Below are 22892 nucleotides of genomic sequence, written 5' to 3'. Positions count from 1 at the left end.
TTATTGAGCGACGAGTAAACATGCCGATTTTCAAAATTCCAACGTTAGTATTATTAAGCACGTTTATTAGCACTTGTTGCGGCGGCCTCACTTACAACTACGATAACTTTATCGAATGCTATGACTGCTATTCTGCGGTGGACGGATATTGCGGGACGATGCAAGGAACCTCTCTGCACTTGTGCGACGAGGATGAGGTTTGTTCCATCACGCTAAGTGTAAGCATCAAATCGAAGGACCTCTACGTTGGAAGGCACTGCGTCTTTAATTGTACCGCCTATCGTTGGGTTTGGATCATGGATGACGAGGAAGAAATGAAGGACTGTAAAACTTGTAACACGGACGGTTGTAACGGTGTGGTAATAAACGGCCCGAAAATCCCCAAAATTTCCGGTACTCGCCCTTTATTCCAATCATTTCAAACGTTTTCGGTGTTGTTGTTTACGTTTGTTGTCAAAATTTTTATTTAATTAAACGGACTTGACGTTATTTTGTTGCTTTACTGATCCGACTAAGATTGAAAGGAACAACAGGAGGAAAGAAAGAATGTGAGTCTCAAGCAAACAAATCGGATTGACAATATCGTTGAGATAATCATACCCCGTCCTATCTAAACAAATTTTCTCGTTTCGTTTCCGTTTCTCTCGCACTTTTGCCACCCACCCGTTCTCCTTTTCTTTTCGTTGCTTCTCGAGTTGGAAACATGTGCGCCAGTCAATGTTATCGTTGGTGTTCCGCACATGGCCATGGTTTTTCAAAACCACATCTGGTACGGATTATTGTTAATCGTCGCATAATTGAGAGATAAGATGGGCCACTTCGAAGATGTGACATTTGTCAATCATTTTAGAATTACTCTCAGAAAAAACAAACAAACGATAATTGCCAATTGTTCAAAAAATTGATTCGTAATTTGAAATCCTTCATTGCGTCAGTACTGTAGTGAAAGCAGCAGCGTTGGGTTTGGTTTGGAAGTCCCCTAGTTGAGTTTAATTATCATTTTTCGGGGGAGGAGAGTCCGATGGAGGAAATTTAATTAAAATAGTTGTTCGGCGTCGACCGAGTGATACACAAGGTCCGTATTAAAAAGGTGATTACATAAAATGTATGGCAGCCAAGTACTAATATTCATAATTGGTTATTTAATTTCGCTAATGGAGACGATGACTGTGACGATGATTACCGTGTCATAATGTTTTCACCTGGTCCCTCCGACGTATGTAAGAAATTACTTTTACACACTAATTTAATTAACCACAAAAACTCCACTAATCACATTCATTTGTCAATTATAATTTCTATTCCATTTTTTCTTTTAATAACACACAACAACACAGTAATGAATAAAAAACACGTCTTGAAACGTACAAATAGTCAGTCAAGTCTCGTCACGTGGTTGTTTCTCTTGTTGCATTATCGGTTTGGAGTGGGGTTAATCCTTAAGTGGAGTCGTGGAGAATCCGGACCGTTCCGATAATTGAATCGCCCTCCAATTGCCTCCTTTTTCGCCATTATTAACCTCCCAATAACCCAATAATCATCTCTATCTGTTCCACTTTTATTCTTCTCTTCAATCGATCATTTATTTAACAAACTGAACGATAATGTTTAATAATTGCAATAAAAATTAACGACCTATGTGTTGTTTTGGTTTATTGTGTCTGGTTGAAATAGAAATAGCTTCTATAAACAAAATCATTAACAGCACCTGTCAAAAGTGGATGGATGGATGGATGGAACAAACATCCTCGAAACGATTAGGATGTTTAGAGTGTCGTAAATAAGGTGGCCTTTTTTTGACCTGTGTCTTCTCCGGTTTTACGGGTCGTTAAGAATGTTTTGTAAACGATTTGTTACGTACATCCTTCCCATTACGTTTTAATATGCCACTTGCCACCTTTCAATCATATGGATATGTCACACACACCCACGAAGAGAAAATCAACACATGTTTTCTCGACAAATTTTCACTAATTTTATAACTATATTAGACACAGATGTTTCGTAGTGGAACCGTGGAAACGGACGAAAAGATTAATTAAAAAGAACAATCCAATGCATAATAAAGCGCACAACACGACCGATTTGCATCGGAATAAATTGAAAACGGTTCCGCCAGACGCTCAAACAAATATAAGAGTTGCCTTAAGTAAATTAAAGTTGCGATTTACTGCCGCCTTAGGAAAACCCACATTGTCTATCTACATTCAATTTTCAGCTCTGTCCATAATCAAATCATGTTCCTATCTTATTCTTGTTTTATTGTATTGCGCAAAATTTGAAACGTCGTTATTATTCATCAGGTCGAGCCTCATAAATTGCTGTGGTTAAATTTAGAACCCATGGTACATTAACGGTGGTACCGATTAATCCTGAAAATCCGCGAAGAGAGAAAACGTTTGTTCCAGTTTATTAATGATAACGTTCTGTGGATTCGAGGTAAAGAGGACCCGCCTTCGTTTCCTCGTCTTTTGATAAATTCCTTCTTGTGTTTACTCATGCTCAGATCAAAGGTGAGCGAGTCGTTTTAATAACGACCACTTTTGCATATTTTTTCTTTGTTTTTATTAATGTGCAGTAATGTAATGTGTTCCTGAGGTTGTAGACAGTTGGCGGAGCTATTAGTGTTATTTGTCATGCCAGAATGTTGCCTTTATGTCTGAAATAACTAACTTGTTATTGCATTACGCTCATTTTTTGGCTCAATTTTTTAAAGATGATTTTTTAACTAAACTGTAATAATAAATAGAAGAGAAAGGAGGACGATGGGGAAAAGGGAAGTGATTAATTAATCGAAAATTGAACAAACAACTAATGGATTTAGAATAGATGTTAGGAACGTTGCGGGAATACCAATTAATAAACTAATCAATCTGGCTTCAGTTTGCAGATAACAACCGCCAACTACTGACCAGTAATCGCAGTGACGCAAACCAATTGTACTAATGATTTCTAATCATTAGGGAATTAATTACTGCTACAGATAAATTAATAATTACCTTGTGAACATATTTTTGTTTAACAAGTGTTACAAAAAAAATTAACGAAGAAGAAAGAAAATAGATTTTAATTAATTTTAATTAATTAGTTAATTAATGTTTGTCGAGTGGGTGAATAAATATCGCTCACTCGCTCACGTGAACATGTGTAATTACATTAACGTGTTGAAGATAATAATGATATTAAATTTGTGAGTGTTTTCAAAATATTTATTTTATTTCAGGTAAGTTTTACACTTGCACAAATTGGTTTGTATTTGTGTTGTGAATCAACGAGCAAACTTTTCGACATTAAGATCACTGGAAACTGAAAAATTGGGATTATTTCCCTCAAAAGTTTATGTTTATCCAGCAACCCTTGTCGCATATATTTATTATTTAAAAAATTAGACGGCTGTCGTGTCAGAAAAGAGCCCTAAAGTTGTGTGGCCGATTAGATCTTATAATTAGGTTATAATATTAATATATTATGGCAGGCAGGCAGACTAAAGTGGTTAGTCAGTGAGTGAGTGAGTGAGTGAGTCGAAGGCGTGTTTTTAATTTAAGTTATGGCCCTCATAAGTTTAAAACCGTAATCGGGGTAAAAGTGTAATAATTCCGTCGTTATAAGTGTCGATTCTTGTAAAGCGGCGCGGGTCCGCACATTGACCGGGACTCCCCTTTTAACTAAATTGGAAATAACCGTATAAGTTAGATCGAGACAACACAAAACAGGCCCTCTCAAATAAATTACTTTTATCGAAATTCGCCATCGACCCGAACTTATTCTATTATCTCTGCTGTTGCTACTCCTGCTGCTGATGCTGCTGCTACTGCTGCTGCTGTTGCTGCTTCTTTTCCTTCCGTTTATTATATTAACTTTTATGTATTTTTTGGCGGTGCCACAGCCATCAATCTCCGACCAATTTCACTTCTCACTAATACTTTAACTTTTAGCTGATTCTCCCCTTCAATTAGTCAGTTAGTTAAGCAACAGCTGACGGAATATTTACATAAAACGTGTACATATATACAGTATGTAAGATATAAATCGTATATTTATTGAACACTTTAAATAAATCATATATTTATTGTGCTGAAATAGGATGTAAGAATGTTGTGCCCCAGTCGGAAAGCACTCGATCAAATCACATTAATAAATAACGGAATGGAATTAATTTATTAGTTCCATGTATCGATTAGGATAATAAAAACCACTGGAGCCATTTAGAATATTAGAAAGAGAAAAATAAGAAGAACAAGAAGTGCAATAATAAAATGGAATAGAGTGGAGTGGAGTGGAGTGGACTGTCGTCATCAATATTGGGTTGTACTGTCCCATAATACACTTAGAAGGGACTCGAGATGGGATGGGACGGGACGGGACGAAATCGGGACACCAGGATAGATATATCAAACATCTGCCCATTATCCAAATTGACTGCCGTAATCAACTAGAAAGAATTCAATCCACTACACTTTTCTATGTCGATACACATTCATATTTTACACGATCTATTTGTCTGTCTATCTATCTATCTGTTTGTCTATAGACGTGGAAAAAAATCGGAGAAGACAGACACTCTTATTTAAAATATAATTTTAAAAATATAAATTGACAAATTTTACCGGAAACACTAATGAATGGAAACGTTAAAAAACATAAAAATGAATAGAGTAATTAGTAAAGCGAATATCGAATGGTAATTAACAGTGGAAAATAGTGAACAGTGCTTGAATTGTGTCATTTTTAATTAAAACAAATGATATAATAGTGCCTAACGAGCAGACCGATTAAAGTTCAACTGAAATGAACCGATTAAGGACTAAATTACTCTAATCCGTCAATTTTTTTCGTCCGTTTTATTTCATTGTGCGTCTCTCATTAATTCAATCGTTCATTCTTGATTGGTTTCATAACCTGACCAACTAATTCCGATTAGTCGTAACAATTAGTGAAAAAATCTATTTTAAAATTTCACTGAGGCATTTTTCGTGAATAAACATCGAATAAACAAGCGTGTTCCGATGGCAACGGGTTAATATCTGTTTTAGAGGGGATGAAATGAATAATTCATCAGAACGGGATTTCTTACCTTAACCCGTGGCGACAAGCCACCGTCGACGACAGACTGTCCCTGTCACGCGGGGGCCAAATTAAATTAACAATCTAAAGTGCTTCAGAAAATAATAATTACTAACATCCTCCCTTTTCCTCTCTTACCCTTTTATACATCGAAAAGTGATCGAAATTGACGACAACAACCTGAAATCGAACGTATTAACGTCTTCGGGGATGTTGAGGGAACAAGGAGGAGTAAAGTAACCGTCATCTACAAAATTATAATACTATATGGGCTATATGATCTAATCTAAATGTACTGTTTATTAAAAATGTGACATTTTTCTTTTACAACTTTACTGTTAAGTTTATATAGCACCTTCCTTTCCTATTTCCTATTTTCAAATATGAAAACATGAGAGTGGGGTAGAAAATGTTGGCTAAAACGGTTAGGTCAATTACAAATCATTGAGGTTAAATTAATTCAAGGTGATACAGTTGAAAAATAACTTAAAGTACATTAGAGTCTCAGAAAATTTGTTTATTTTTCTAATTTAAAAATTTACTCATTTCATGAATACCAATGGTATGTGTGAACTACATATACATTTGAAATAAGGACAAAGAGTGCCCTGTATTAGGTATAATTTCCTCTACTATACCATAGTACTTTAGACTCTCAAAAAAATTATTTATTTTTATAATTTAAAAATTTACTCATTTCATGAATACCTATAGTATGTGTGAACTACATACACACTTTAAATAAGGACAAAGATTTCTCTATATTAAGCACAATTTCCTCTGCTATACCACGGCCTAAAAGTACTTTACACTCTCAGAAAATTTATTTATTTTTATAATTTAAAAATTTACTCATTTCATGAATACCTATGGTATGTGTGAACTACATACACTCTTGAAATAAGGACATAGAGTTCTCTTTATTAAGCACAATGTCTTCTACTATACCACAGCCTAAAAGTACTTTAGACTCTCTGAAAATTTATTTATTTTTCTAATTTAAAATTTTGCTCATTTTAAGAACACCTATGGTATATGTGAACTACATACACATTTGTAATAAGGACAAAGACTTCTCTATATTAAGCACAATTTCCTCTACTATACCACGGCCTAAAAGTACTTTAGACTCTCAGAAAATCTATTTATTTTTTTAATTTAAAAATTTGCTCATTTCATGAATACCTATGGTATGTGTGAACTACATACACATTTGTAATAAGGACAAAGACTTCTCTATATTAAGCACAATTTCCTCTACTATACCACAGCCTAAAAGTACTTTAGACTTTAGAAAATTTATTTATTTTTTAATTTAAAAATTAGCTCATTTCTAGAATATCTATGGTATGTGTGAACTACATACACACTTGAAATAAGGATAAAGAGTTCTCTATATTAGGGACAATTTCCTATACTATACCATAACCTAAAAGTACTTTAGTCTCTCATAAAATATTAATTGGAAATACAATTAAAAAAGATGTGTCTTTTATTATTTTTGAACTAGATTTATAAGTTTGTATGTTTCTGAAATCAGTGTAGATTTTTTAAAACTTTTCCCCTAAAAATAAAGACGTGAGCTATTTGAAAAAAAAATAACCTTCCTCGTAATCGAAACCATCTGTTTGGAAAGGCAACCACCAGCAAAAAAACGACGCAGCGTTAATTGATGTTCCGAAGATGAATGCGGGTTTATTAACGTTGAGTTAATGTTAACGCAAAATTAACACGTTAACTCTGAAGGGCAACAATCGCTGGAGAATACCGTGAACGAGGACGAAACGTTAATGCACGTATAAATGAAACGGTTTCCGCTAATGGTGATTAATTCGCGCTAATGACAAATGTTCCGACGCACGTAACATATTACATATATTTGCAATCAGTTAGGTCGGGGATCGATTGTGGGTATTTATTTAAAATTCTCATGGCCGATAAGTTTCCCTGTCAGATTTATCGTTAACAAAAAGAAACAATCACTCCACATATTAGATACAGTTCTGAAAAACGTCCGACATTATTGAATTTGAAGCAGCGATATTGTTTTTCCCTCGGAATTCTCTTTCATTATTTTTTCATTGTTCTCGGGTAATTATTTTAGGTATTTTTCGTTGACCGGAATGGAACAACGTTCAATCGGACGAATTTATCTTATTTTCTTCGATTTCAATTAAACTCATCAAAAAAATAAAACAATAAGCTAAATTCGAAATCGGTTCTTTCAACTAAACCACATATAAACTGTTTTATTACATCTCGATCTTATTTATTATCACTCCTTTTGTTCTTTATTCTGGATTATTACACATGTTTTAGACAATTTTATATTTTACGTGTTGTTGAATGGTGGAATAAGTTGGTAACAACCGATGAAAATGTGCGGATAGGGGTGAGCTTGAGGCGTATACACGGTACGTATCGAAGGGCGGCAATAAACCGGGGTTCGATTGTCCGCTTCGGCAATTGTTATTGCAAATTAATTCGGATGATACAATTAAAGTTTAACGGTGGCTGTGCGCGGCCGGCCTAAAGCAAAACGATAAAACATAAACATCGTCGTTTTGTCGGGTTTACGACGGAATCGGAACACGGAATAAACTTGATCATAACACGGGCCGGGGTTGGACGCCTGGACGGTATTTTTGAGTGTTCCTTCGTAAACGACGTGGCGTCGCGACGCCGTTTTTATCTTCTTCTTGTTCTCAATGTTAATTTACGTGATCCTCCTCTTTAATACTCGTATATTCCAAAGGACGAATGGATAGGTTTAAACATACTTGTAGCCAAATTGAGTTTGACGTCGGTCGGACAAACATTTACATTTGAAAAAGTGGAGTTTAATACGCGTATTAATATTGTATGTAGTAGAAAGAATGAAAATAAGAGGGTGGAGGAAGGGGCAGTTGAGACCCTCGAACGATTCGCAATATCGTGGACTGCGACTTGACGTTTTTATTAAACGGAGCGAGGTATGCTTGCTGCTTGCCCCGTCGGACTTTGCCCATATTTTATTATTGCCCTGCATTATTTATGCCGTGTGTTCCTCTCTCTCCCTCACTCCTTTTATTCTCATTTTTATACTTGGTTACTTTCAAAGATTCGAATGCACAGTTCTGATTATTACGTACAGGAAATGTTTGTTGATCCGAAAGAAAGAAGAGGAGCAGAAGGTGAAGAGATATTCGTTGGCGTCGTCGGTGAGTGGATGTGAATGTGAAATTAATCCCGTCACATGAACACAATGCATATTTTATCGGTGGAAATAAAAAAATTCGAAATTCGAACATATATAAAACACATAATTGGGTTTGTGCCGCTATATTCAATGCAATTCGCAATTAACCATAATAAAAGTAGATTAAAAACGAAAATAATTTAATTAAAAATACAATTTAAATCAATATGGAAAATGCAATTACATTGGACATATATTTTTTTCAAATGAAATATATTAAATTATTCGGTAGATCAATGCAGGTTTTGAATTTATTCATCCAATGAAAAAGTCCTAAATAAAAATCCCTTTTGTTTTAAAATCTGCACAAAATTCCATTTGCTTTCAATAAATAATATTTAATTCATAGTTGGATTGAGTTTGTCGATGTGTCTGCTATTGAATTAATTGCACACCATATAACACACACACACACTACATACTTTTTAATCTATTTTCTATTAGTACACCAATAATTATTGTAACGATCAATGTAAAAAAGAAAAGAAATTTCGTGTAATTTATAAGTTTTCCCGTTTTTCCCGGTAGGTGACCGGCCGAACACTTTAATTTCCTTCTAATTACGGGGAACAAAACGCTCCAACTCTTAAACTTTATTTGTTTCAGCTACTAAAACAAAAGATACTTTTCAAGTTTTTAATTAAAATTACTACCTATTTCGTTTTACTACCTCAAAAATTAAAAATTCCTTCTCCACATCTTTTTACGCTCTTATTTCATTCCCTCCGTCATAATAAACTTCATTATGTTTTGCTTACAATAAAAAAGTTAATTTCTTAAAGATTTTCCAACTGTTAATTAAAATGTTTTTCCGTTTTGCCCTCGCTCACTCACTCGTTCGTTTGTCCTCTCGCTCCGCGACTTGAAAACATTTTTCCTAATTAGCAATTTGCATAGCTCGTGTTCGGGCGAATTCGCTTAAACAAAACGTCCAAAATACCTGATTGTTCTAACATTAGGGCTTTTCATCGGAGCCGCGTATTTTATACACAGTGAAAGAAAAATCGTTTCGATTGTGTTTTTGTTTGTGGTTTAATAAAGGCCCATTCAAATCCAGTTTCGCAATAAAATCTCGTCTATTACACGCCATTTGTTCTGTTTTATCGCCGGTCTAAATAAAAATTGTGCATCCCTTTATTTTTTTCTTTGCTCAAATTCGAATCAAACGAACCGAGATCAAATTGAATAGTACGAGTATGTAGATGTGCGTGATAAATAAAATAATTCTTCCGGTTATGTGGTTGGTCTTCGTCATTTGGTGTGTTTGTTTTAACATCTGGGATAATAAATTTCTCATCTGTGCGTGTTTCGATAAAAACACTCACACGTTGTGTTGTCAATGTGTGTATGGAACTACTAATTACTTTAATGGAAACTCTTTAAACAAAACTGAGGACTGTCTAGACTGATAGAAGAACACATTATATATTTTATGTTATTCGAAATTTTATTGTGTCGGAAAGTTAATTTAGTCCAATCATTATAGGGTGTTCATTTCAGAAATCCCAAAACTTGTTTTCAAATTCACACATGATTGAATGGTCACAACTTAAAGTCAAAAGCCATAAAAATCTATTTTTTGCACATTTTTTGTAGTATAAAGTTTATTAAATATATAATTACCATTTTTATTAACTACTACATTATATTCAATAATTTTTTTACTTACTTATCTAATCTTAATTTCCATTTCCTCACATATAGTATTTGTAGCATGCATAGCATAGACCCATTTACACAAAACACTTTCTTTTGTACTTCAACCACGAGATACTCCTCTTTCCGCTTTCATTGATTCCATAAGACTTTGTTCAATTACCATATCTGTCCATGTACCAGAATTGAATTTTTCTGTTCGTTTCACGGTGAAAAATCCATTTTTAAATTTCTCATAGGTCTGTTCATTCATAGTTTCTTTCAACTTCAGCATATCTTGAAGATATAAGTGTGCTGATTTTGCGTATAAGAAGTGACCTCTCGAGTAGGATCTCGAGCTTTTAATCCATCCAGTTTGTTCAGAAATGTCGCAGGGAAAAGGGTTAAGCTACCTATACACCATTCTATGTTTTCGTAGGAAACATCTCGGGAAGTTATTTGCTGTATTAACTGATCCAAAGTACCATCTTCAATCTTCATATCTTCAAAAATTATCATTGATAATGCAAGTCGTAATAATGTATGGCCTCTGATGCTTCTCGAGTAAGGGTGACCACTGAGCAATTTGTCAACAGAATTCTTTGCATAAATTTCATCAAGAGCTTCCTTGAGTCCACTTCCGTCCATTATGTACACTTTGTTTCCAAGAAAAGACATCAGCATATGAAATCCTATTTTTACTATTGTATATAATGGTGAGTTAGCATCTGATGTAGCTATCTTTGCACGTGTTTTAGAGTAGAGGGGTTGATCAAAAGTAATCACACACATTTTTTGTCCATGTGACTTAGCAATATCGAGAGTGCAATGTAAAGTTGTATAAATAATATCTACGTGACTGGCGGGATTATCAATAAAAAGAAGAAACATAAGTTGAGATGTTGAAATGATTTTATTATATTTAGTGTGTTGATCAAGATAACCATTCCATCCTGGCAACGATGCAATATCTCTCCATTTTCCATACTGCCACAAAAACTCAACTCCCTTAATGTTTTTTTCTGTGAATGCTTCATCATTATGTAAATTTTCGACTTGAACTTTACTATATCCAGGTACGACTGGTTTTTCATAAACTTGAAGAGATACATGTGATATGGCTGCCAACTCTTTCGCACTTGGTTTGGTTGTGCCTTTTTGTATCCTTTCATCGTAGCGAACAGCATTTTTTTGCAGTTACTATCTTAATCATCCTCTTAACATGAAGAGTATTGTTACCATCAAGAGTGTGGACATTTACATCGGCATTGTCTCCAACATATTGTACAAGTGCACCAGACTCTGATGATAATAATAAAAAATGATAATTATATATTTGGCAATAATTTATAAACTGATCGGGACTACCAGTTGACCTCAAGTGATACTCTAGCCGCCCGTTCTCTTCCCTCTATCTCGACAACGAAAAAATATTTAAAGTAAAAGTAGCGTAAAACCCATAGAAAACGAGATATTTTCAAAAAATGTGCAAAAAATCGATTTTTGTGATTTTTGAATTCTGACTTTTTAAGTTGCGGCCGTCATATCATTCCAAATATTCACCCAATTTTGACTAATTGTAAAGTAGTCAAATTAAGAAGGTGAATAAATTTGTTAGGTACGATCCTGTAAAATGTAATAATGAAAGTTAATTTTCTCCGGTTAAGTTAGAGTAACGTTTCACAGAACCAATTAGGTTTGTAAGTGGAATCCAGTCAAATATTAAGCAGGATTTGAAAGGTTTCCAAACAGAAACTAATTCACCTGTTTTCCAAATGAATTTTTTACCGTTCGCACACATACACACACACACACACTCAAGTATTTGCTTAACAAACACGGACAGACAGATAGTCACGAGTGATGAATCAAAGCGATTCGCGCACCGATTTTAATTAGACCCACTAATAATCCCCGATGCACGAAAGAAAGTCGAAAACTCTTGCCATCGGATTCCCGCTTTTGAATTAGTTTTTGATTGATTTTCCCGGGGAAACGATCAGGAGTGTTACTTAATTGGGAGCGTTGATTACGAACGAATCCCTTTTTGAAGAATTGACCGCGTAATTGCGAATCGTTCCCTCCCTATCCGCACGGAAAGCCATCAACTCATACTATAACGATATTTTTTATCGATTGCCCCGTCTCTGTCTTTCTCAAGGAGCGCTTATTATTTTAATGTATAAAAAAATAATCGTATTGGACAACAAGTTGCATTTATGTCGGTCGGAGTTCGAAGGAGGTTAGTTAAGAAAGGAAAAAATAAGAAAAAGGAAAGAGCGGGACGCGTAAATAGGTAATGAGATGATAAATTGAATGAATCTAATCCGAAATAAATAAGCGGAAGGACCGAGAATGGAAAGAGGCAAAGGCAAAACAGAACCGACCTTAAGTGGCACTAAACGAAGTGAGTGACGGATGAGGGCGCGCGACACTCTCCCTCTCGTTCCTGCCGGCCTTCCAAATCGGCTGCGGAACAAGGACGGGACGGGATCAGACGGGACAACGTTACCGTGAAATTGATCGGGGAATGCTCTCGCTACTCCGTCTGAGATGTCTGAGATGTCTGAGATGTCGATGTTTGCCAAATCCGAACGGTCTCTTCTCTATCGATCATTTTTCTGTGTTCTGTGTTCTGTGTTCCTTTCTGTTTCGACTTCCTTCTGTGACACGTGCCGTAAAAACCACAAATATTCGTCCATCAATAAAAATTAAACTTGCTCAAAAGTTGGTTCTGCTCCTTAAAGAGACGAATGGAAAAAACAAACTTTATACTTGATTAGTAGCGTTAAATTGGGGGACGAGGAGACTTAATTAAATTTCATATAATGAACTAAACTGAGGAAATGCTGAACAAAAATAATTAAAAAGCCAAATTCGTCCCGCGCGCGCAACACAGTTAAGTGACAAACTTAATTAACAGGGTTATTCTTTAGATACTTTCCCTCTTATCGTCCGTTCATCGTATCCCTTTTCGCGGACTGCATTATCGTTAAAAATACCCCTTTTCCTCTTCATCTCGTCTCCCACTCGAAACCCTAAATAAACGATAATTAATCCCGACTTTTTTCGCCCTTGAAACAAAAGGAACACCGAAAAAAAATCTAATCAAATCTAAGGACAAAGACTGTACAATTTGTTGCTTCAGTGGTAAATGGGACGCTTTACGGCCCTTCTGATTTGGACGCCGACCCAAAAACGGTTCATTCGATTGTACCAACCAACCGAGCAATTTTTTATTTTGTTAGATTTTAAATTAGAATATAATTTGGATAATCAATGTTAATTGCAGATAAAGAGCAGGCCTAACGGCCCCATGATGACGATGGACGTGTCGAAGACCGAGACGGCGAAAACGGGCGCTGGCGGAGCGGGCGGCGCCCCCCAGGAGTGTGCCGGCTGCTGCAAACCCATCACCGAACGGTTCCTGCTGAAGGCCCTCGACTTGTACTGGCACGAGGACTGTCTGAAGTGCGGCTGTTGCGATTGTCGTTTGGGCGAAGTTGGTTCCACGTTGTACACCAAGGCGAATCTGATTCTGTGCAAGAGGGATTATCTGAGATTGTTTGGAAACACCGGCTACTGTGCGGCTTGCTCGAAGGTCATTCCAGCCTTCGAAATGGTGATGAGGGCCAGGAGCAACGTCTATCACTTGGAGTGCTTCGCCTGTCAACAGTGCAATCACAGGTCAGTCAGTCACAGATTTCATAAATATCCCAATGGAAAATTGTCATTTTTACGGGCACAAACTGAATATTAAAATCCGTGAGGAAATATCTTTGAAAGTGGCAATCTTCCGATTCCGTGTTTCCGTGTCTCCGTGTCCCTCCGGCGAAATAACAAAACACCTCTTCCTTCTTATTATCGTCCACCTGCCCATCAATTATTCATCCGGGTGCAGCGGCACACTCGCACCAGTCAAAGGAGACCGTCGGAATCAAAGTCCCCCGGATCTTTTATTTAAACCGCACCGGAGCATACAAAGCGTCATATTTGAAAGTTTAATCGCGACGGAATGTGTCGTCCGTGCAAATGTGCACACACACACTCTCACACATGTGTCACCGGTGAGGAACGAGCCGAACATCGATGATTTCCCCGACGGCCTGTAAAACCGTGGAAAAGCGCGCGCCCGGAAAAACCGTGCCGGAAAGTGAGACGCGGACGACATCTAGGAAGGGACCGGACCGTTCCGGGATCGACACGAGCAGCGATCTTTCACACTCTTCGTCTTTTACCTTTTTTCTCTTCTTACTTACTTGCTCACCGAAAACGCAGAGATGTATTCAATCGTTTTTAATTAAATTTATTTTTTTTGACAACACAATTTTAGATTAATAAATACAGTTTTGGTAGAAAGTAGGGCTTAAAAACTTTAAAAATATATAAATTGCTACTGCCCTGTATATGCAAATGAAATATAATTTATACCAATTATGAACGCATTGTATACAAACATATCGATGAGTAATTCTTGTATTAAAAATAATTCTGTTAGTTACAAATCAAAAAACTAATATTCAGATGGCAAAAAGTAAAGCAACTTTTTACTAAAGGTCACTAAATCTCTACAAAATCCACAATAATTAAAGTGAAAACTTCTTTGCCGCGTTGGGTACTTTTTGGTAGAGGAAAATCTTATGGGTTCGCGTCACCGACATGCTTATAGCAATATATCTGTAGCTATACCCATACAACATACTTCAAAATATTTAAAGCAGTTGCTTTTAAGGAAAATAATTAATGTTATGAACTGACCATGTCAATTTCTCGATTTAAACTCCATCGAAAACTTATGGGAGATAGTGAACAACAAAATAAGACACAAAGAGTATTGTAATCAGAAATATTTATTCACGGTTCTGCAGAAGGCCAGGCAAAATATGGATCCAAATATTATTGACCATCTGTTGCTTTCCATGAAAAAAAGGTTATTCATAATTAAGGAAATTTTACAATATATTAGTGTACAATTAATTAAAATACTAATTACAAATTATTTAAATAACGTAAGTTGCTCTAGTTTTTGTCAGCCCAAAACAAATAAGCATCAGTAAAATTAAACTCTTTATTTTTTTTGTTTAACTATGTAATTGTTAAATTTATAAAGGGAAGTTAACTTTTAATATACATTTTTTTGAACAGAGTAACCAGGACAAAAATAATTTGAATTTTAAAAAAGATGCTCTACTTTCTGCCAATATTGTATGTGAACACTGTGTTGAAGACATCCTTTTTCCTATAAAAAAAAACATTTAAATATTTAGATCTCGACCTAATAAGAATCTTAATATGGAAAAGTACAAGAAATAAACTTCCTTTTACATTCAGTACCACAACAAATTGCGTAAATATAACTTTTTGATAAGTTTTTCAAGAATAGATGCTAATTAAAAAAATCACTAATTCAATTCTACAGAAAATTTTACTAGATCAAAGTTTCTTAAAGCCAGTTAATTGTAGAAGATACACAATAAAATTTTGTCAAAAGGTAAGCAAAATGTTAGATAGGCTTCTTGTTTTTGAAGGATAGTGACTTTAATCTCCAAGATAAAACTTGAAGATGAAACTAGCTTCAAAATTTGACATATTTAGCTGACATTTTTCTAGTTCATGTTTTAGAAAAAGATCATTAAGATTAAATATCGTTAAATGTTTACCCCTTTTTCAACGATTTTTTGGCGATGAACCATTATCATTAGATAGGGAACTTCTTCTTCATCATTAGCACCTCTCTACTATATACTTTCTCATTATTGGTAATGCTAAAAATTTATTACGAAAGCCGTTTATGATGACAAATGCAAGAATTAAGTTGGTGGAAATGTCTTCAGATAAAATTTTTCAAACTGATTTTTTGTGAGGCAAGATGAGAAGAAAATTCGAAGCTTTCAAGTGAGGCATTGAAATTCTTCATGTATTTTCTAACAACTTACGTAGTGACAATGGATTTTCACACCTGGTCGTGATAAAGACGAAGTAAAGGTATCGACTGATCACTTTATATTAATTATGATTATAATTAAGCCAAATTATTGCACTGGTAGTGGATCTATTTCGGACATAAAATATTCTAATCATATTAATTAATAAAAGTTGAATGTATATTCTTCATTTATATTGTTTTAAATAAAATCCATATTTGTTGTTTTATTTTGCAAGTTTTTTAAAGGTGTTTGCCGATGTCATAAAAGTCTGACAGAAATACTTGAAGTTACAAGTTTGACTAGCTCTGCTGTAGATAATGTGTTTTTAGTTTAATAACATTTACATATGCACAATTAACGGAAACATGTTTGTTTTGGTGCATGGAAAAATCGGTTTAGTTCAAAGTAGAATCGTTTGTTTCTATTAGTGTCAGAATGGTGCAGTACGCGAACGATAAATAAAAATTAGCGATAAATCGCAAAACGACCAGATCGTATTAACAAAACGCCCGGAATAATAATAACGGGACGAGAGAGGAAAAAAAATGGCATAAAAACCGTGTGCACACACGCACTACAAAATAATTACACGTGTGATTTTAATAGGCCGATAAATCACGGATCATATTTCACGGGAAATTCACGCTCTCCCCCCTCCTCTCCCTCTCTCTCTCTCAAAACACCAAACGAAAACTAAAAAAAAAATAAAAATAAAAAATGCAAAAATATCGAAAAAAATGGGCATGAAATATCAACGGGCCCATTACCGCTTTTCAGTTAGAAATATGGGAAACATCGGTTAGTTTTTCATTCAAAATATTTAACGGTCTGATTTATGGACTGGTTATCGGCCGTTGCCGTTGCTGTTGCTGTTGCCGTTAAATCGCTTTTGTGCTATTCTGATTTATACATTTGTACATCCACAGTCCCACTCTGGAATTTACACTATCCTCTTCTCTCTCTTTCTTTTAATTGCCGCTTCGATTACAGTAATATCTATAATTAGATATTTGGCAAATTTTCATTGCAGAATGAAAAGTGAAAAGCATTTATTGACATATGTTAATTATAATTTATTAATATTGATATAGTAACATATTTTTAATTAATATAACAAATTACATAAACAGTCAGTATAAAGGGACAAAAAAAGGTTTCCAAAATATATGTTAATATCCCATTCCAGTTTCTGTCATCATTTAAAGCATTAATTAATTAATTATGACATATGTGTGTGATAGTCAGAAGAGGGTAAACTAAATTCACGTTTTATTTTAACGTTTATCATATTTTTAGAATAAGTTTTCTTACCCTAAATTATTAATATTATCTTAATTAGTAATTTATTCGAATATTGCATTTATTTTTAAGTGTGGGGATGCTTTTGTAGTTGTAGTGTAGTGTAGTGTGTAGTTTGAAACAAAAAGATATAATAAGTAATAATAAAATATGGTATCATAAATAATATAATATTAGTTTTGATCACAGAATATCAATGAGTGTCACACTATTACATTGGAAATAGTATTAGTCAAAGTTATTGGTATTTAACGTTCCCTATTATTTATACAAAAATTGAAAATAATCTCATTTATGTAAATGGTCTATAAAAAGCCGTAGCCTTTGGGCCATATTTTGTTCGAAATTTCTCTTGCTGTTAAAACATCGGATCCGATAAATATCATGGATTAACTCTTTGAAACAACTGCTTTTACAAAGAGTTATTAAAAAATATATAAATATTTAATCTTTTTTGTTTATATGGAGCAAATTTTCATTGCAGAATGAAAAGTGAAAAGCATTTATTGGAATATGTTAATTATAATTGTTAATATTAATATAGTAACATATTTTTTAATTAATATAACAAATTACATAAACAGTGAAATATAAAGGGACAAAAAAAATGGTTTCCAAAATAGTTGTTAATATCCCATTCCAGTTTAAGTCATCATTTAAAGCATTAATTAATTAATTATGACTTATGTGTGTGTTACTCATAAGAGTATATAACTAAATTCACGTTTACTTTAGAGGTTTATCATATTATTAGAATAAGTTTTTTTACCCTAAATTGTTAAAATTATCTTAATTAGTAATTCATTCAAATATTGTAAAGTTATTTGTGTTACGTGTTGGAATTCTTTTGGTCTAGTTTGAAACAAAAAGGTATAATAAATAATAATAAAATAAGGTAAAATGAATAGTATGATTTTAGTTTTGATCACTGAATATCAATGAGTGCTACATTGTTATCTTGGAAATAGTGTTAGTCAAAATTATTGATACTTAACCTTCCCAATTATTCATACAAATATTGAAAATAATCACATTTGTGTAAATAAATCATTTAAATTCAATGGGAAATTACTTTTATATAAAGTTATTTAGAAAATAAAAATTAATCGTACAATTTTTTTTTGAACTTCAATCCATAGAAATCTAAAATCTTTGTATTATTGAATGATCTCATTAAATTCGTATTGATTGTATCTTTTAAATTTAATGAAGAAATTGCTTTGACATAGAGATTTTAAATAAAATTAAAAATAAACGATTACTTTTTGTGTCCAAAATTTTTGCTATTGAATTTAATTTAACCAATAAAGTATGCACGTACTTATATGCATTACTTTATTGTAAGTATGTTTCAAATCAAATCAAAATAGTTATTATTATGAATCTAGAAAACAATTTGTTGGTATTATTGCGGATAAAGAATAATTAAAATGATTAATATTTATATTTAAATGGAGGAACAATTCAAAATAAAGTCGGTGGCAATAAATAAATAAATAAATAAATAAAAAGAGCGTGAGAGTTATGAGAGTGGATAAACGGGAGGCAGTTAATCCGCGTTGTTCCAGGTTGACAAAACGGGTCCAATATGCAATTAGTCATTATTGGCGTGCGCACAGCTTTCCAACATGTTCGATACACACGCTCGCTCATTATATTCAATTGACCTGTCATTTCTAACTTATTTAACTGACTTCCGCCCGTCCGATTCCATTTTCAAGCGAAACCACCTTTTTTCTCTAACCCCCTTCATTTCCGATCTGCGCACATTTTTCACTTGTTTGTTGCCTCTTTTTTCAATTAACGGTCCAGAGTGGGAAGTGGAAACGCGTTTATGACACGTCTCGGCCAAGAAGTCACCCCCTGAAACTTTCTCGTCTTCCCGTTGATTGTTTTATTGCGCTGCGATTATCGTTTTACTTCACCGCTGCTTACAGTCATAACGAAGGCGTCGTTGTGACTTAATCTCCGTAATTTCGTTCCGAGATGTCGTAAAAGTGAGCCGAACTCAAAAATGGACCAAATCGAAAAAGCAGACTGCCGCTTAGTAGTTGTAGGTAAGTCAAACGGATTTGACAATAGTTTAATTTGTAGTAATTAATCGGGTTAACTCGTAATTGTCTACATAATCGAAACATGGTAATTGAAATGGCGGTGGGCCCGAGGCCCGGGGCCCCCCAACCGACGGTCGCAACGAAACAAAAACAAAAGCGGGCGAGCGAGCGAACACAATCATTTTATTGTCAAATTATCCAAAAAACATAAAACAATCGCACGTAAAACACAACAAAATCTAATATAAAACGCACAATGGACTAATAAAACACAATCGGAAACAAAAAGTGCAATTATAAACATGACAATACATATACTATATCAGAGTGGTCGAGTCAGAGCGCTGCGTAATGCAGTTAAATATATTAATAATTGCAAACAATAAAACTGGATTATTTCGCATGGCATGACCTGTTCCTCTGTTCGCCTGTTCGATTCGGCCGCCGATTCGGACTCCCATACCGATTCCGATTCGGTCGCAAATTTGTGGTCTACCCCAAATATTTTCACGGTGTCAAAACTATTCTCTACAACTTCATTGCCAAATTATTATTTTCGAAAAAATTACTTAAATTTATAAATAACGGGAAAAGTTCTTATTGATTTGAATTTTTTATAGCAACTCTTATTTTTCTAATTTATTTTGAACAAAATTGATATAAAACTTCATAACATACTTTTTCTTAATTTCAATAATTCCAAATAAAATAGTTATACCGTGTTCAATACCTAAACCTAATAGTTAGAAAGGATTTTATTTCAAAAATTTTGACAGTTCACTTTTGACAAACACCATCTTTTAAATATGTCCATCTCAAAAAAATCCTTTGATTGTATTCTATAATTCTTATTTTTTTGTATGTACTGATAGTAATGCACCAAGAACAGCATTTATTTTATATTTAGGGACATATAATAAATTTTTGGTAAAATCTCTGTTAATATTCATTTTATGTATACATTAACAGAAAATTTGTTTAATATTCAATTTAGTTTTATTAAAATATATAAGGAGTTCCATATTAAACATAAATAAAGAACACTATAAAATTCTAGAGTCTTAAAAATGGCACACAATTAATTTTACATCATTTAAATTAGTGACTTTACAAATATTTTAGTTGACAAAATGTTTGGAAACAAATTAACAATTCAAAAGCTATTAAGTTTATAAAATAAAATTATATATAACGTACTAAACTAAACAGATAAGGAACAAAATGCGACGTAGAATAAAAATTTGATTTTTTTGATCAGTTTGGCTTTTATATTTCGTATCATAACTTATTACAATAAATATATCGACGTACATTTTGATATGAATGTATAAGTGGACATCGATATTTAACAAAAAATGTTTTTAATTTTGTTTTTGTGAGCCACGAAGAAGATAGATTGATAAAAAAGGTAGTAACGGTGTTGATAACTCTTTGTATTTTCAATGAGGAGGGAATCAGAAAAACGGCAACCCGGGAATGAGTGTAGAGAACGTAGAGAGTGGAGAATCGCGGCGCAGCCCATTAAATCTGCAGAATACAGATATAACTATAATAGTCGGACAACAATGGGCCCGAAATAACGCTTCCATATATTTTCGTTTATTAGCGCCGATTTCCACCTAACTGCCGCCATAAAGTCAAAATCTGAACATCGCGATAAACCGGCCATTGTTTACTTGATTGTTAAATTTATGTTTGTACAAATTAAATCTGCGCAGCCGGTCACCGCTATCTATCTGTGTGCTCCCCAATTTCCTCCCTTTCGTCCCACCACTTCCCTTCAAAACCTACCCCACTGCAACTTGACAATCGACTGCATTGCCATACCTACGTTCTACGTCCTCCATCATCACTCTTTTCTTAACATCCATAATAACAATTGCGGACGATTAAAACGCGAATTGAGTTTGTGAAAGTGCGATTCCGGACATTAAGATGAAAAGTTTTCATAACGACGAACCTGCCGTTTTAATCGTCCTCCTAAATCACGCTCGCTTCCATTGTACCAACCCTCATTGGTCCCGTTATCGTTCGCCCCTCGTACACAATTACCACCAACTATTATTACACATTCCATCCTCAGAAATATAATAATACGTACGTAGAAACGGACCACGAATGAATGAATGAATGATAAGAGAACGTGGCGAAATAATGTGAGGGGTTTTGTTGTTCCGTTCCAGGTTCTGTGTCGGCGACCGATTCTATTTGTGCGAGAACAAGATCCTCTGCGAGTACGATTACGAAGAGAGGCTGGTGTTCGCCAACATGGCCTACAACCCACCACCGTTGTCCCACCTGAAACGGCAAACATCCATTCCACCGGTAATTCATCATTTCTTTATGTAAATGTAGAAAATGGTGGATGCGCCAGTTTCCGTTTTACAATAATTGATTCAAGCTAATAAAATTGCAAATTAAAATAGAGTACTTGTTAATGTCGACGAGAATAAGGTAAATATTATGAATTGATCGTTGATTTTAGGGGAAATTCGATTTTGTCTGTCACGTTTTACACGCGCCACGAAATGACAATCTGGGTCTCATTAGGATGCAAGACGATACTTTTAATTAGCGGATTAATTGGAAAATGGAAACTGGTTTTGTTCTAGTTTAATGTCTTCTCACACCACTTTAAACCACCCCCTTTCACAAACGCTGGATTAATTTCAGAATCTTTAATGTATAAAGTGTCTTCTTGTCAATTTACTTAATAATAATTAAGTGAGATTTTCGAATTTTTTTTCAGACATCGCTCCCCAGTCACATGATGAACGGACACAGGCCGCCGCATTTGGCGCCCACAAACGGAGACATGAACAACAACATGTCGGGTTCGGGCGGCGCCCAACCGCCCAGTTCGATGGCTAGTCAATCATTCTCGACCGCCCACATGAAAAACAGTCCGATGTCTTTGGGGGCGACCAGCTGAAGACGTCTGTGAAACCGCCTGTGATCAAACTAATCCTGTCTGTTGTAAATAGTCGCGGGGTTTTCCTTTCTCAACTCAAAATGAGAAACATGCTCAATTCTATCGACGTATGTATACCATGTGTAAGCAAGTCTCGTTTTCGTTGATATACATAAAGTGCAATCTATGACTCGTTTAAACTAATTAATACTCTCGAAACATGATCTCATTCTCGAACACAACTGAGAATCTAGTCAAGTTTTCGGTTAATTCAATTCAAATATTAATTACCTACTTGAATGTTACAGATTCGCCACTTGTATAAAAACCAAAAAAGCAAACTGTTAGTGTAAAAAGTGATTACCAATTAAGATTGTAAAATAATTGAAATAAATAGTTGTTTTCATATAAATGTTATTATTGCTACTATTATATTTAAGGTTATTCCATTTTTGACCGTTGCCATTTTCAAACATGTTGTTTTTATTATCATTATTATTGTACTATTTTTATTATTATTTTTAATGTAAATAATTGCGAAAGAATCAACTATTGTTTTTTGTATAAAATGAATACAAAAAAAAAAGAAATATGAATAGTGCCAAGTTTAGACTTTTGTGTACAGTACAAATATATTGTAAAATGTATGCAAATATTATACCAATGATTTTGACCAAAGAAATAAATAGATTTCCTTGAAACTTCTCGTGTATTTAATTATTTTTATTTTATTATCCCACAAATAAAAATTATTTAGTATTAAT

The 22892-nt window shown here is 34.2% G+C and overlaps 1 protein-coding gene across 2 annotated transcripts in view; it reads left to right on the top strand.

Moving 5' to 3' along the window:
- LOC109597508 (LIM domain only protein 3) overlaps positions 1-22829 on the top strand; it is a 30480-nt gene extending 7651 nt beyond the window's left edge. Inside the window, exons 2-5 of one of the 2 annotated variants that reach the window (XR_007548652.1) lie at positions 13230-13624; positions 21401-21542; positions 21967-22256; positions 22437-22829. Coding sequence is in view for 1 of the 2 variants with exons in the window: in XM_049969555.1 (XP_049825512.1) it covers positions 13254-13624; positions 21401-21542; positions 21967-22149 (696 nt within the window). In the remaining variant the exon portion in view is untranslated. Of the gene's footprint in view, positions 1-13229; positions 13625-21400; positions 21543-21966 lie in introns of both variants that reach the window. The other variant, XM_049969555.1, reaches the window with a different exon arrangement.
- Positions 22830-22892: the final 63 nt, after the last annotated feature.

The sequence above is a fragment of the Aethina tumida genome, chromosome 7 (assembly GCF_024364675.1).
Source record: "Aethina tumida isolate Nest 87 chromosome 7, icAetTumi1.1, whole genome shotgun sequence".
Taxonomy (NCBI): Eukaryota; Metazoa; Arthropoda; class Insecta; order Coleoptera; family Nitidulidae; genus Aethina; species Aethina tumida.
Note: the sequence above shows the minus strand (reverse complement) of the source record. Positions and strands in the feature narration are given on the sequence as shown.